General features: G+C 38.8%; 1 protein-coding gene across 1 annotated transcript in view; it reads left to right on the top strand.

The window, feature by feature from the left end:
- TASP1 (taspase 1) overlaps window positions 1-15,179 on the top strand; it is a 266,491-nt gene that overhangs the window by 2,832 nt on the left and 248,480 nt on the right. The window contains exons 2-4 of the mRNA XM_017869316.1: window positions 7,283-7,501; window positions 13,293-13,360; window positions 15,033-15,101. Of these exons, the coding sequence (XP_017724805.1) occupies window positions 7,357-7,501; window positions 13,293-13,360; window positions 15,033-15,101 (282 nt within the window). The 5' untranslated portion in view covers window positions 7,283-7,356. The remainder of the gene's footprint in view (window positions 1-7,282; window positions 7,502-13,292; window positions 13,361-15,032; window positions 15,102-15,179) is intronic.

Genomic DNA, 15,179 nt, shown 5'->3' with positions numbered 1-15,179 from the left:
AAAAAAAAAAAAAAAAAAAGAAAAAAGGTTTAAAATTTTGGTGCAATCTGATTTATCTATTTTTTTCTTTGCTTGCTTGTGCTTCGATGTCATAGCCAAGAAACCATTGCCAGACCCAAGGTCATAAATATTTACCCCTGTGTTTCCTTCTAAGAGTTTTATAGTTTTAGCTCTTACATTTGGGTCTTTGATCTACTTAGAATTTTTTTTTCAAAGACTTGTCAAGTGCAATAGGGAGGATATTTAGAGTTAATTTTTCTGTACGATGTGAGGTAGGAGTTCAGTTTCATTCTGTTGCATGTAGATATCCAGTTTTAGCATCATTTGATGAAAGGACCGTCCTTTCCTCCACTGAATGGTGTTGACACCCTTGTTGAAAATCAGTTGATCATAAAAGTGTTGGTTATTGTTTTCTTAACCGTTTTTCTGTATTGGACATTTAGGTTGCTCCCAGATTTTTGTTACTTTAAATTATCCTTTGTTAAACACAGTATAAAAGGCATAAAACCTTTTGTCTATTTAGTTATTTTGGTAGAAAGTTTTCTCAGAAGTGAAATTACTGGTTCAAAGATGAATTTAAGTATGTCCTGGAGTTCATTTAACGAGGCATTAAACCTTCAATATCATGATGTTAAAAGCAACAACACAAGGCTGGGCGTGGTGGCTCATGCCTGTAATCCCAGCACTTTGTCTCTACTAAAAATACAAAAAATAAAATTAGCCCGGCATGGTGGCGTGCGCCTGTAATTCCAGCTACTCAGGAGGCTGAGACACAAGAATCGCTTGAACCTGTGAGGCAGAGATTGCAGTGAGCTGAGATCATGCCACTGCACTTCAGCCTGGGTGACAGAGTGAGACTGTCTCAAAAAAAAAAAAAAATAAAAAAGCAGCAACACAGTTATTTATTCATGAGTTATAATAGCTTAAGAACTGGATTTCTGTCAAAGCCCTTTGCTGTAAGATGGATGAATTCCATGACTTACTTCCTTTTTCAACTGCTTCTTAAAGAATAAGCAAACCTACAGTGAAAAACTTTACCACCACAGCAACAGGACACGTGGTAGTTTTCAAAGTGGTGTAAAGAAAAAAAAAATAGTGTCATCACATACAGTAGGAAAATAAAACAATCTTTTAGAGAGATGAGACAAGATTTAGACCTTAAAATAGTGTTATGAAAGTCCCTGCAGAAAGAACAATGTTATAGTCTGCATTTCTCTCCTGTCCTTGATAATCAAATTAACGTTAACTCATCTTGGTCTCAGAAACGGTCACCTTAAATCGTCTCTTTTGGTAGATAGTACCAAGTAAAAAAAAAAATTTCAAATGTAAGAGGCTATTAGGAGAAGATTAAGTTTCCGTTTCATCCTTGCCCCTCAGTCGGCTAGTTCTCCTTAAAGGCATCTGTGGTAATTTGTGTCTGTATAGACTTGTTTCTACATAGAGTATCTCTGGAAAGATAGTATATATACACAAAATTATACATTTAGAGGCTCTTGATACTTACAAATTCTTTTTCAAAATGGTTATATCAGTTTATGGTGCCAGTACAGTGCTAGTAAGGAAAATTTCATTTTGGTTTGTATGTTTTTGAATATTATTTCTCTAATATTAGATACCTAGTTTAAATGTCCTCTTTCATGTATTGCCTGATCATGTCTTTTGGCCTGGTATTTGTTTTGATTGGAGTTACCCTTTATGAGCTTTCTTTTGGCAGCCTTTTTTAGATGGTTGTTTTATGATAGCCTGGATTTGGTAAGAAAAGTTAACATGCCTTTTGTAACATGCTAAGAGAGGTATATGAGCTGAACAAGAGTTGAGCAAAAGGAAGTTAAATGCTTTAGGGAGAGATCTGTGGGATTTGGAAAGTTGAGAGCAACCCAAACTGACTTTAAGGTGAGATAGAAGTGGGTAGTGCTATTGAGAAAAAGGAGTAATATGGAAATAACTAGATTTTGGGGAAAGATGAGCGTGTTTTGGTTAGGCCAAGAGTGAGGTGGACCTAGACTGAGCTATCCATAAAACTTGTGGCTGTAGCTAAGACAGAAGATAAAGTTAGGAATCATCTGATTTGCTGAGAGGATAGTTTTGAAAGGTTGGCAGTAGATGAAATTGCTGAAGGTTAGCTGGGAGTGGTGGCTCACGCCTGTAATCTCAACACTCTGGGAGGCTGAGGTGGGTGGATCACCTGAAGTCAGGAGATCGAGACCAGCTTGGCCAATATGGGATTCCCATCTCTACTAAAAATACAGAAATTAGCCAGGCGTGGTGGCACGTGCCTTTACTCCTGGCCACTCAGGAGGCTGAGGCAGGAGAATTGCTCGAACCCGGGAGGCAGAGGTTGCAGTGCGCTGAGGTTGCACCGCTGCACTGCAGCATAGGCGATAGAGCGAGACTCAGTCTCAAAAAAAAAAAAAAAAAAAAAAAATTGAAGGAAACATTTGTGATTGGGATCCGAGGTGGGTTATGAACTAGGATAGTAGATTTGTGTTGCCAAGGAAAGCAGGTGATCAAGAGAATCAAAGGTTGCAAGCAGAATATTAAGAAAAGGCCACTGGGTTAAGTAACTTGGGAAAGGTACAATTTATGGGAAAAAAGACTTTTTTTAAAAACAGGTTAATAAGCTCAATTTATCCATTAAAGTCTACCCAATGTATCAATTTGCCCATTCAAAGTGTACAGTTCAGTGGTATTTAGTGTATTCACAGAGTTGTGCAACCATTACCAAATTCAACTTTAGAACTTTTTTTTTTTTGAGATGGAATTTCACTCTTGTTGCCCAGGCTGGAGTGCAATGGTGCGTTCTCTGCTCGCTGCAACCTCCACCTCCTGGGTTCAAGTGATTCTCCTGCCTCAGCCTCCCAAGTAGCTGGGATTACAGGCACCCGCCACCGCGCCCGGCTAATTTTTGTATTTTTAGTAGAGATGGCATTTTGCCATGTTGACCAGGCTTGTCTTAAACTCCTGACTTCAGGTGATCCACCCGCCTTTACCTCCTGAAGTGCTAGGCTTACAGGCGTGATCCACCCACCGCACCTGGTCCTAGAACATTTTTATCAGCACAAAAAGAAAGTGCTCCCATTAGCAATCCCTCTCCATCACCCTACCCTCCTTCCCTCCAGCTCTAAGCAATCACAAATCTACCATCTGTCTCTTTAGATTTGCTTATTCTGGACATTTCATATAAATGGGATCATACAATATGTGGCCATTTGTGTCTCTTTTTTTTCATTGTTTCAATATTCTTTAATGACATAGTGTGTGTCAGCACTGTGTTCCTTTTTGTGGTTGAATAATGTTCCATTGTGTGACTATACCACATTTTGTTTATCCATCATCAGTTGATGGACCTTTGGGTTGTTTTTGGGTGCTGTGAATAATATTGCTATGAATATCCATGTATAAGTTTTTGTGTAGCATGTGTTTTGAGTTCTCTTGGGTATATACCTAGAAGTGGAATTCTTGGGTCATAGCATAACTCTGTTTAACTTTTTGAGCAACAGTTGCAGAGGATAGACAGGTTGCCAGTGTTATTTAGAGATAATCATGATGAATTTTAATATCATTACTAGGAGGAAATTGCAAAATGTCTGTGTTCAAACATTTCAGAAATAAAGCCGTTATGAAAATGATCCATAGAATTTTTTTTTTTTTGGTCTAAACCTATTATGTGCCTATGTTTCTCTTTTCTTTGGAAACCTTTTGTGTTGAGTGTTACCTCAAAGGTTAGCTGAAGTATTAGACATTTTTCTTGTGGATCTATGTATTGATTTAAGTACACTTAACCAGTTTCACTTAATGATTTGTTACAATGATTACAGATATGATGAAAACGTCACAGAGATATTTGATGATAATCTCCAGTCATGATGTATTTTTCTTCCTCATCTTAACTGTAAAGATCAAATACTATGATTTCCCTCCCCTGCATTTGGATTTCCTGTAGTTTATGCATCCCAGAAATTCAATATTCAGAGAAACATGCTTGCCCTATTTTGGTTCTTTGGCTTAGCTCATTACCTAGTGTTCCCGTAAATGAATAAATGAATAAAAACTTTTTTGTAAGTAATTCAGATGGTTCAAATTTGAAAGGTTCAAAGGGGTGAACAGTGAAATTTCTATCCCATCTTTTGCTATTAGTTATCCAAATCTCCTTTGGTAATCAGTATCGTGTGACTTTTTTGTTTATCCATCCAGATTTGTACTTTGCATATGGTACTGCAAATACTTCTGTACCATACCTTAAAAAATTAGTTATTTCCATTCCTTTTTTACGTACCAAATATGTTTGAGACTGTTACATATATTTTTATCAAGTTTTCTCGTTTCCAGTGGCTGCTTTTATTTTTAACCACTTCCATCAAGACATTTTTGGGTCTATATCTTAATTTTGGTTGATTTTACCAAATTGCTATTGTTGAGTCATACCAATTTATACTGCCACTAGCAACTTATGAGAGCTCCTGTTTTTCTGTACTCTCAAAATATATTATCTTTTGATATTTGACAATCTAAGTTAAAAAATGGTACTTAAGTGTAGTTTTATTTTGCATCTTTTTTTTGAGTGAGATTTAGCATTTTTTGTCCAGTTAAGCTATTATGTAACTTTTCTGCAAACTGAGATTTGTCCATTTGCCCTTTTTTTGTCTTTGTCTTTCGTTGGCACTCTTTATTTATTAGATGTCAGACCTTTAATGAGTTCTGAGTTAAACAAAAACTGATGTTGGAGTAGAAGTTGCTTCATTTCTAACTGAATAAAAAATATTTCAATAACCATTGGGAGTCGGAGGATAGAGTCATATATTGATAGTTAATTTAGTTGAGCTCCTTTCCCAGTCCAGTGGAACTTTAGGGCCAGCATTTTTGGAGGGGTTTGTTGAGCTTATATGTTTGCTAAATAAATATATTTCAGATAGTGTCTGAGAGAGGGTAGATTGCTCAAGAAATGGAATATTAATCACCTTCCACATTTTCTTTTTAGACAATGTTGAGAAGCAGTGTTTTAAAATCTCTCATATATATTAAAATCCCTGTTACATCCAACCGTATAAAATGTTGATGTTATAATTATGTTTGTATTTTCTTTCTTTTTTTTTTTGAGATAGATTCTTGCTCTGTAGCCAGGCTGGAGTGCAGTGGTGCGATCTCCGCTCACTGTAACCTCCGCCTCCCGGGTCCTGGTTCAAGCAATTCTCCTGCCTTATCCTCCTGACTAGCTGGGATTACAGGAACACGCCACCATGCCCAGCTAATTTTTGCATTTTTAGTGGAGATGGGGTTTCACTGTCTTGGCCAGGCTGGTCTTGAACTCCGTGATCTGCCTGCCTTGGCCTCCCAAAGTGCTGGGATTACAGGCGTGAGCCACTGTGCCTGGCCAAAAAAATTGGGAAATCTGTACTTTTTTTTTTTTTGAGACAAAGTCTTGCTCTGTTGCCCAGGCTGGAGTGCAGTGGTATGATCTCAGCTCAAGGCATCCTCTGCCTCCCGGGTTCAAGGAATTCTCTGCCCCAGCTTCCTGAGTAGCTGGGATTACAGGTGCCCGCCACCATGCCTGGCTAATTAGTAGTGATGGTGTTTCATTATCTTGGCCAGGCTGATCTTGAACTCCTGACCTCGTGATTCACCCGCTTTGGCTTCCCAAAGTGCTGGATTACAGACGTGAGCCATCGCGCCTGGCCAGTATTTTCTTACCGAATATAACTATTGTAATTTCTTATTTATGAAAAAATACCTCAGATGACAGTGAGTCACAAAGTAGTGTGAGGTTTCATAATCCATACTGCTTAGATGTGTTTTCATTTTAGCCGAAGCTCTTAATTTTCCAAAGCCTGAGTTTTCACTCAATCTGTGTTTGTGCTTCTAGACTAATGGTCCCAAGCTCATTTCTTGGCTGGGCCAAATATGATGGCATGACATAGACATGATGGCATTATAGGCTGACAGATGAACCCCTAAATTCACTTTGTCAACTCATACATGGCTAAATGATAGCCTATTTCAGAGAAATATTGTGAGAAATAACCAAAAGAAAATAAAAGTAATTGAGGCAGATTCTTGTGAAGTTTTGGAAGAAAACATGGTTAGGAAGGCAACCACCACCACAAAACAAAACAAAACCAGGCATTTAAATTTACTGTTACTTAATAAAATCGGCACTTTTGTAATAAAATGTTTTCCTGCATTTATGAATCTATGTAAATATTTGAATGCAATGATGTGTATATATGATTGATTTTAAACTATTTGTCTTATAGATAAAATGTTATATAATAAAAATTAAATAGACTCTTAAACCAAGAATTAAGGGAATTTAAAAATGCCACATAGCAGTGCTTCTCAGACTATCTCTGTAATAAAAGACCAGCTTTCAAAAATTTTCAATCCATTGTGGACCAATAGTTACGTAAAATACAAACAGAAACTCCCCAAATATCACCAAAAACCAAACATTCAAACAAATTTGAAACTTAAAAATAAAAACTCAAATTTTTGCTTGATTTAGCAGATAAAATTATTTAAAAAAAATGAGGAACTAGAAAAGAATTGTGAAAACTACACATATTGGTTATTGAAAATGTGCTTATAAAGCAACTAACATGAATAAAATAATACTCTCTTGTGGGCTGGTAATAAACACTGGGATGCAGACTGTGTTCTAAGTAACCTGCTTTTTTTCTTTTTTTGGAATAGGCAGCTAAGTAACTTCTTTATGTTTCTTTTCTTTTCTTTCTTTCTTTCTTTTTTTTTTTTTGAGATGGAGCTTACTCTGTCTCCCAGGGTGGAGTGCAGTGGCGTGATCTCGGCTCACTGCAATCCCTGCCTCCTGATTTCAAGCAATTCTCCTGCCTCAGCCTCCTGTGTAGCTGGGATTACAGGTGTGTGCCACCACACCAGCTAATTTTTTGTATTTTTAGTAGAGATGACGTTTCACCATGTTGGTCACTCTGGTCTTGAACACCTGACCTCAGGTGATCTACCCGCCTTGGCCTCCCAAAGTGCTGGGATTACAGGTGTGAGCAACTGTGCCCGGCCCCAAGCAGGTACTATCAGTGGACAGAGAGATTTAAATTCTAACCCTTTTATATTACCCAATTAAATAATTTTATCCAACTTCAATGGGAATAAGAAAAAATAATTTTAATAAATAACTTTGATACCTTTTTTGTATTACCCAATTAAATAACTTAATAATAGGATTTTTGAATGTTATCTTTGCGTGAATTTGTGTAAGTAACTTGTGTATTGGTGGAAAGAATGTATACCATCTTTGCCTCTTTTCTTCTAGGGTAATTCCTCTCCTGCAGTTACTTTTGGATGGAAGTATGCCCCTTTCTCAATAGAAGATGGTAATCTTGGAGAATGACCATGGAGAAGGGGATGAGTTCTGGAGAAGGGCTGCCTTCCAGATCATCTCAGGTTTCGGCTGGTAAAATAACAGCCAAAGAGTTGGAAGCAAAGCAGTCCTATAAAGAGAAACGAGGCGGCTTTGTGCTGGTTCATGCAGGTAAGCTTTGTGGATAGCTTGGAAGATGCCAATAATGTCGATTTTTCTTTTTCTGCCTTGAAGTACACTGAGAATCACATTTCACGCTTGGAGGAGGCAAAACTTCCAGAGAGGAATTGGAACCAAAGCGATTGTTTGACTTTGATATAGTGAAGACCTTTTTTACTCCCTGTTTAGAAGATCTTAGAATGGCAGCTCTTCCTTGGTCTTCACTTCCCTACCCCATTATCTACTGTAACGCTGTGTAATAGATGTATTTAGGTTAGGTAGTATTAAAACCACACAAAGTAATTTTTATTTTTATTTTTATTTTTTTTATTTTTTTATTTTTTTTTCATTTTTTTATTATACTTTAAGTTCTAGGGTACATGTGCATAACGTGCAGGTTTGTTACATATGTATATTAGTGCCATGTTGGTGTGCTGCACCCATCAACTCGTCAGCACCCATCAATTCATCATTTATATCACGTATAACTCCCCAGTGCAATCCCTCCCCCCTCCCCCCTCCCCATGATAGGCCCCAGTGTGTGATGTTCCCCTTCCCGAGTCCAAGTGATCTCATTGTTCAGTTCCCACCTATGAGTGAGAACATGCGGTGTTTGGTTTTCTGTTCTTGTGATAGTTTGCTAAGAATGATGGTTTCCAGCTGCATCCATGTCCCTACAAAGGACGCAAACTCATCCTTTTTTATGGCTGCATAGTATTCCATGGTGTATATGTGCCACATTTTCTTAATCCAGTCTGCCACAGATGGACATTTGGGTTGATTCCAAGTCTTTGCTATTGTGAATAGTGCTGCAATAAACATACGAAAACCACACAAAGTAATTTTTAAACTCTCGTTTATGTTTTTTAAAAATAGTGTTGCTGCGGGAGGCTGAGGCAGAAGAATTGCTTGAACCCAGGAGGCAGAAATTGCAGTGAGCCGAGATTGTGCCACTGCACTCCAGCTTGGGCGACAAAGCGAGACTCCATCTCAAAAAAATAAAATAAAATAAAATAAAATATTGCTGAAAAAATTGTATTGATTCTTGTGTTAGACTGTAGGTATATTAGGGCATAATTACACAATTTTTGAGCTAGCTCACCTTCTTTTTTTTTTTTTTGAGACGGAGTTTTACTCTTGTTGCCCAGGCTGGATGCAGTGGTGCGATCTTAGCTCACTGCAACCTCCACCTCCCAGGTTCAGGCAATTTACCTGCCTCAGCCACTTGAGTAGCTGGGATTACAGACGTCTGCCATCACATCTGCTACATTTTTGTATTTTTAGTAGAGACGGGGTTTCACCATATTGGCCAGGCTGGTCTCGAACTCCTGACCTCGGGTCATCCACCTGCCTCGGCCTCCCAAAGTGCCAGGATTACAGGCGTGAGCCACCGCACCTGGCCCACCTTCTTAATATTTTAAGTGAGGAACCTTAAGACCAGAGAAATTAAGTGACTTAAGTGACTTCAGCCACATTGCTGGTTGGTGTTAGAGCCAGCATAAGAAACACCTAAATAGGCCCTTATGTCTCAGTCTCGTGCTTTTGATGCTATGTCAGCCTGTGATCTTTCTACTTCAGAAGACCATGAGGACAGACAGAGTGAAGTTCATCCCCTGGGTCTCTCATCTTTGAAAGGTCTTGGGTTACAGAGCAGTGCTGCTCTGCCCAGGTTTCCTCAGCAGGCTCTTTTCCTTTGGCCATTTTATTTTCTTGCATTCAGAGTCTACTTTCCATGACCTCTGTGAAGAGAGAAGGAATGTCTGCGTTTCCTTTTAACTTTCTCTGGGTAGTCAAGCAAGATGACAGCAGGATTAGCTTTGATATGGAATGAGGAGTAGAACTGTTTCTTCTTGTGAGACTGGTGTCCTGCCTGGCCATTAACCTTTGGCCATATCTAGACTGGGCAACCTGAGAAGCCTTATGTGAATGTAATCCAGAGTATCTAAAAAAATCCAAAAAAACAAAAACGAGGTTTAATTCCATTTTCTCACAGGTGCTTTTACAAGGAGGTGAGGTATATTTACAGAAATAACCCAGTTAAAAGTAGACCTGGGACTAGAGCTTCTGCCTTTAGACTCCTAGTCTGTGTTCTCTCCACTACACTATGTTGATCATGCATCTTCCATGATCTTCCATGATAACAGTGAGTTACCGTATTCAGAGTGAGGGTTTGGAAAGTGTAAAAGAAAAGTCTGAACATTGTAACAAGCAATAACATAAAGCTTCAATTAGTTGGAAAGCCTTACTTTCTATAACTATCATGACCCTGTCCCTCCTCTCTTAGACAAAGACTAGATGATAATGGCCCTGCCAACCTTAAATAATGGAATTCAGAAGCTGTGATTCAATGTAGAGCTTATTCCCGCACAAAGCTTGAGCATGCCCACCTTGGAAACACTGACTCCAAACAGACGGGGTCATTGTTCCAAAGTGGAGAAGTTAAAGTTTCATTTATATAAGTAAAGATAGGAAAAGTTTAGCAGGATAATAACATTTTCCACAGGAGACCAGTGCATAAGTTACAGCAATTTGATTGGTTACAGATTGCTACATCCTAAGGAAGAGTACTTTTTACTTTGTGAGAAGGGGCAGTGATTTGAGAGGATCTTATCTCTGGTATTGTTTGGTCTTCCTAATTATTTACAGGAAAAACGCAAAAGTTGCAGCTGCATGTTGTGTGACTCAGGCTGCATAGCCACCTTCCTCTCAAGGCTCAGAATGATGTAATGGTTCAACAGCTTTTTTTTTCTTCTTTTTTTTCAGACTAAGTTTCGCTCTTGTCATCCAGGCTGCAGTGGTGTGATCTTGGCTTACTGCAAGCTTCACAATTCTCCTGCCTCAGCCTCCTGAGTAGCTGGGATTACAGGCATGTGCCACCATGCCCGGCTAATTTTTGTGTTTAGTAGAGATGGGGTTTTACCATGTTTTTTTTTTTTTTTTTGAGACGGAGTCTCGCTCTGTTGCCTGGGCTAGAGTGCAGTGGCCGGATCTCAGCTCACTGCAAGCTCCGCCTCCCGGGTTTATGCCATTCTCCTGCCTCAGCCTCCCGAGTAGCTACAGGCAGCAGCCACCTCGCCCGGCTAGCTTTTTGTATTTTTTAGTAGAGACGGGGTTTCACCGTGTTAGCCAGGATGGTCTCGAACTCCTGACCTCGTGATCCGCCCGTCTCGGCCTCCCAAAGTGCTGGGATTACAGGCTTGAGCCACCGCGCCCGGCTGGTTTTACCATGTTGACTGGGCTGGTCTCAAACTCCTGACCTCAGGTGATCCACCCTCCTCGGCCTCCCAAAGTGTTGGGATTACAGGCGTGAGCCACCGCGCCCAGCCAGTTCAACAGTTTTAACTTTGAATTATTTAATTTCATACTCTCAGGTAAAAGTTGGTGCTGGGGGCCAGCAAGAAGAGTAGGAACTCTTGAGTTATGGTAGGATATTGTGTGAATTAAGTGACCCTAACTATTATTAGAAAGTCAGAGTGATTGATTATGCAGAAGTGTGTATCTTGCACATTTAAGGGTCAAAAATTCATGTCCTCATCCAGTGTAGAGCAGTTTTTTTAGCGCTAGAGTAGACTTGCCCAAACTTTTGTGATTCATGTAGTAGATTCTTATATTTTCCCACTGCCTATACTGTTTTATCTAATATTCAAACAACTAAACACTTTTTTATCTTAACATTTGAAAGATGAAGTTTATGGTTACTTAAATGAAATAGCAGTATCACTTGCCATGAAGAGAAAATAACTTTAAACACAGTGCAGTCAAAACACTGTAATTAAATTTTAACTAGATCCTATTTGTCAGTGGCTTGGATCCTGAGCTAAACAGGGAAATTAGCAAGTGTTAACCAGGACTTAAAGATATATGGGGGCTCTGCTGAGACTTTTCTCTTATTATTTCAAAAGGATTTACATGTTAAGGCTATGAAATGCCCCTGTCCATGACACTGAAGTCATCTCTTTGGAATAGTATCCCATGCTTTAGGAAATGCTGCTGAAAGACTGGGGCCTCTGAGATCTAAGACAGCCAACTTGAGATCACCTATTCTTATAGAACAATGAAGGGAGGCCTGCTAAATATTGGCACAGGCTCTGTGAATGTTCAGAGTTCTCTTGAAAAACAGGTTTAGGATTTGGGTATATTGTGGATTCTGGTGGCTTGGGCATCTCTGCTTTCCTGACTCCTTGTATGACATTTTCGTGGGTGAGTGCTTTCTCTACCTTGAGGAAAGGTGGGTTAGGTTTGTGTCAGAGTCTGCAGACCTGTAGGAATTCTAAGGCCTAGAGATGTAGCTTTTTTGTTTTTGTTTTTTGTTTTTTTTGAGTCAGAGTCTTACTCTGTTGCCCAGGCTGGAGTGCGGTGGCACGACCTTGGTTCACTCTGCCTCCCAGGTTCAAGCGATTCCTGTGCCTCAGCCCCCTGAGTAGCTGGGATTACAGTCATGTGCCACCATGCCTGGCTAATTTTTTTGTATTTTTAAGAGAGACGGGGTTTCTCCATGTTGGCCAGACTGGTCTCAAACTTCTGGCCTCAAGTGATCCTCCCACCTCGGCCTCCCAAAGTGATGGGATTATAGGCATGAGCCACTGCATTTGGCCTAGAGATGTAGTTCTTAACCTTCCTTACATTGGACTCCTATGGGGCTTTAGGGGTGGGTAGGGATAGGTGGTTCAGTGCTCTGTTAACAAATTTTGATTAGAGAGAGGCCTAATTAAGAGAGTTTAAGGGCTCTTGTCTTTGTCTCCTTCTTGTTTAGATTATTTTTTTTTTTTTTTTTTTTTTTTTTGAGACAGAGTCTTGCTCTGTCGCCCAGGCTGGAATGCAGTGGCCGGACCTCAGCTCACTGCAAGCTCCGCCTCCCGGGTTCACGCCATTCTCCTGCCTCAGCCTCCCGAGTAGCTGGGACTACAGGCGCTCACCACCACGCCCGGCTAGTTTTTTGTATTTTTTAGTAGAGACGGGGTTTCACTGTGTTAGCCAGGATGGTCTCGATCTCCTGACCTCGTGATCCGCCCGTCTCGGCCTCCCAAAGTGCTGGGATTACAGGCTTGAGCCACCGCACCCGGCCTAGATTATTCTTAAGTCCCTAACTAAGCAAGTTATGTGTCCTTGCAGGGAAACCATTTTATTCAGAGCCATTCTCTTGAGAAAGTTCTTGGGTATTTGATTAAAAGACAGAGACCACCAGGAATTCTAATAGAGAGTCATGAATGTGCTGTCACTTAGCTTTCAGAGACACCCTCAGCTACATTCTGGCGGGTGAGAGGATGTGAAGTGTTTGGTTAGGAATGGTGTAGTTGGTGGTGGTTGTGGACATGTGAGATGTAAGATGCCTCAACTTCAAATGTTGTTCAGAAGCAATCCAGCTTTCTGAGTTATTCTTATGAATTCCGGATTTGAAACAGTAACTTCCCAAATGGCAGGGGCTTTCTGACGGTTCGCAGAGAGGAACCTGGAGGGACCCTGTCCCTGACACCTTCTGGGTTATTAGCTCCAGATCAAAAGAATTCTTGGTTTTAGAGAGAGGTTCTTGAAAAGAAGAGGGGAGGTGACCTTGGTGAAGCCTCTTTGGGGACATGAGCTATTTTTAGGGCTTTTAGCAGGAAAAGAGCTTTTGAAAACGGAGATAAGGCATGGTATTAAAAAGGCTTACATTGGAGAAAGAAGTTATAAAACTCCATACGGGTAGGGCAATAGTTTTGTTTTTTACTAGGACAGCATCAGTTTATATGGAGTATTTTTATAACGTAAGCAAGGTCTCTTGATATTTTAATAATTAACAACTGGATTTTATTTTCTACTATAGGTGCAGGTTATCATTCTGAATCCAAAGCCAAGGAATATAAACATGTATGCAAACGAGCTTGTCAAAAGGTATGAACACAATGTGTATGATCTAAGCATTTCAGTTTTGAACATAAAGCGATTTTACCTTGAAATTCAGCATTTAAAAGTTTCATTTCTAGGACAGGCTTCTGGTTTGGACTATGAAATTATTTTGCTCGTTTTTGTAGGGGATCGTTTTGTGTTGTTTTGTGTTTTCTCCACATGATGCTTAGCTCTTCCCCTCTTTCCCAGATTAAAGTCTGTATTTTTGTAATTGCGGGCACACAATCGTATCTCTTTTAATCGTTGCAGTGATGTTGAACTTCTGTAGACAGAAGGATAGAGAAAACAGCTTAAAGACAGTCAGTGTGTTTTTCCATGAAGGGAAAAAAATAAATAAAAAAATTAAAATGGGTGCTTTTTTAAGAGAGATTGTCCTATACTTTTTCATTCTGTTTTTCATGACATAGTTTGTATCATAGCAAGTTCATTGTCATTCCAGAGTTCAGCTTTGCCCTTGTACTCAGTTATGCTTTTTTCCCATTGGTTTTTGAGGTTTTGCTAAATTGTTGAATATTTAATGTGGGGACAGGAATGGACTCAGAAGAAATGTTTTTATTTTGATTCTTACTGGTCTTGTAGGCAAACCTTCCATGACTTTTTATGCAAACAGAATCTAGTTGAGTATTGTATATCAAGTAACTATGGGTCTCTCTCTGCTCTTTTCATTGATATTTACATAACATTAAAAAGAAGATTACACTTTGTCAGAGATTCAAGCCTTTTCTTATGAATGAAGTCCTATAAATAAGAATATTTTGTTACAGGGATTTTGTTCTTTTGAAATTTATAATAATAAAGCTAAAAGTTCTCTAAGCTATTTTATACTTTTCTTATTTTCAAAGTGTGAAATTTTCTATCATCTGAAAATAAATGGGTTTTATATAACTATAGTCCTAGAAATCTAATACATTTGAATTGTATGCTTAGCCTTTTTAATATTTACAATGAATAAACTTCTTAAAAGTTTAGGAATACAGTTCTTAGTTTTTGAGCTTTCTCTTTGTTGACTACATTGGAATGTTAATAATTCATTTATAAATGACTTCCCCTTCTCTCTCTTTTCCTCTCCTAATTTATGCTCAAGACCAGGTGATTTTATAGAGCTTTACTCTGTGTAGTTTATATTACAGAATAATATGATATGTCTTGATTTAGAATTTACATTATAGTATCCAAAATGTTTTTGTCAAATGTATGCTTTTATCCTCAGATTCTGGCATGCCCCTGTGACTGAGAGTCACTTCTTTTTAGGTATGGAGAGCATTAACAGTGGGAGGAGAAATGATTAGTTTGTGATTTAGTTATCTATATAAAATATGAATTGTCAGGATATTTGAACCAAACTGGGTCATACAATTTCTGTGGCTATTTTGAATTGCCTTACAATGAATGAAGCTTACTAAATTCCTTGTACTTTTCATTTAATAATTAGATTTTATTGTTTTAATTTGAATAATATTAAGTGAGCCATATTACCAATTAACCTAGATATAAACACTTGCTTGTTTTAAATCTGAGTAGTTTGTGCCTTAAAGTATGGAGTGGAACTAGTGGTCAATTTTTATTAATCTGAGTGTCTCCCATACTTCTTTAAGCTTTTGGAAAGTTTGAGAAGTTGTGATTTTGCAACGAATAATCTCTCCCCTTGGTTTCATAGGCAATTGAAAAGCTGCAGGCTGGTGCTCTTGCAACTGACGCAGTGACTGCAGCACTGGTGGAACTTGAGGTATTTCTTTTCTCTGTTTTATTTAAAATATTTGTGAGTTTATCTTTATTGTTCTTTTTTTTTTTTTTTTTTTTTTTT

The sequence above is a fragment of the Rhinopithecus bieti genome, unplaced genomic scaffold (genome assembly GCF_001698545.2).
Source record: "Rhinopithecus bieti isolate Rb0 unplaced genomic scaffold, ASM169854v2 scaffold_8, whole genome shotgun sequence".
Classification (NCBI taxonomy): domain Eukaryota; kingdom Metazoa; phylum Chordata; class Mammalia; order Primates; family Cercopithecidae; genus Rhinopithecus; species Rhinopithecus bieti.
The sequence above is the reverse complement of the archived record's forward strand: the minus strand, read 5'-3'. Positions and strand labels throughout refer to the sequence as shown.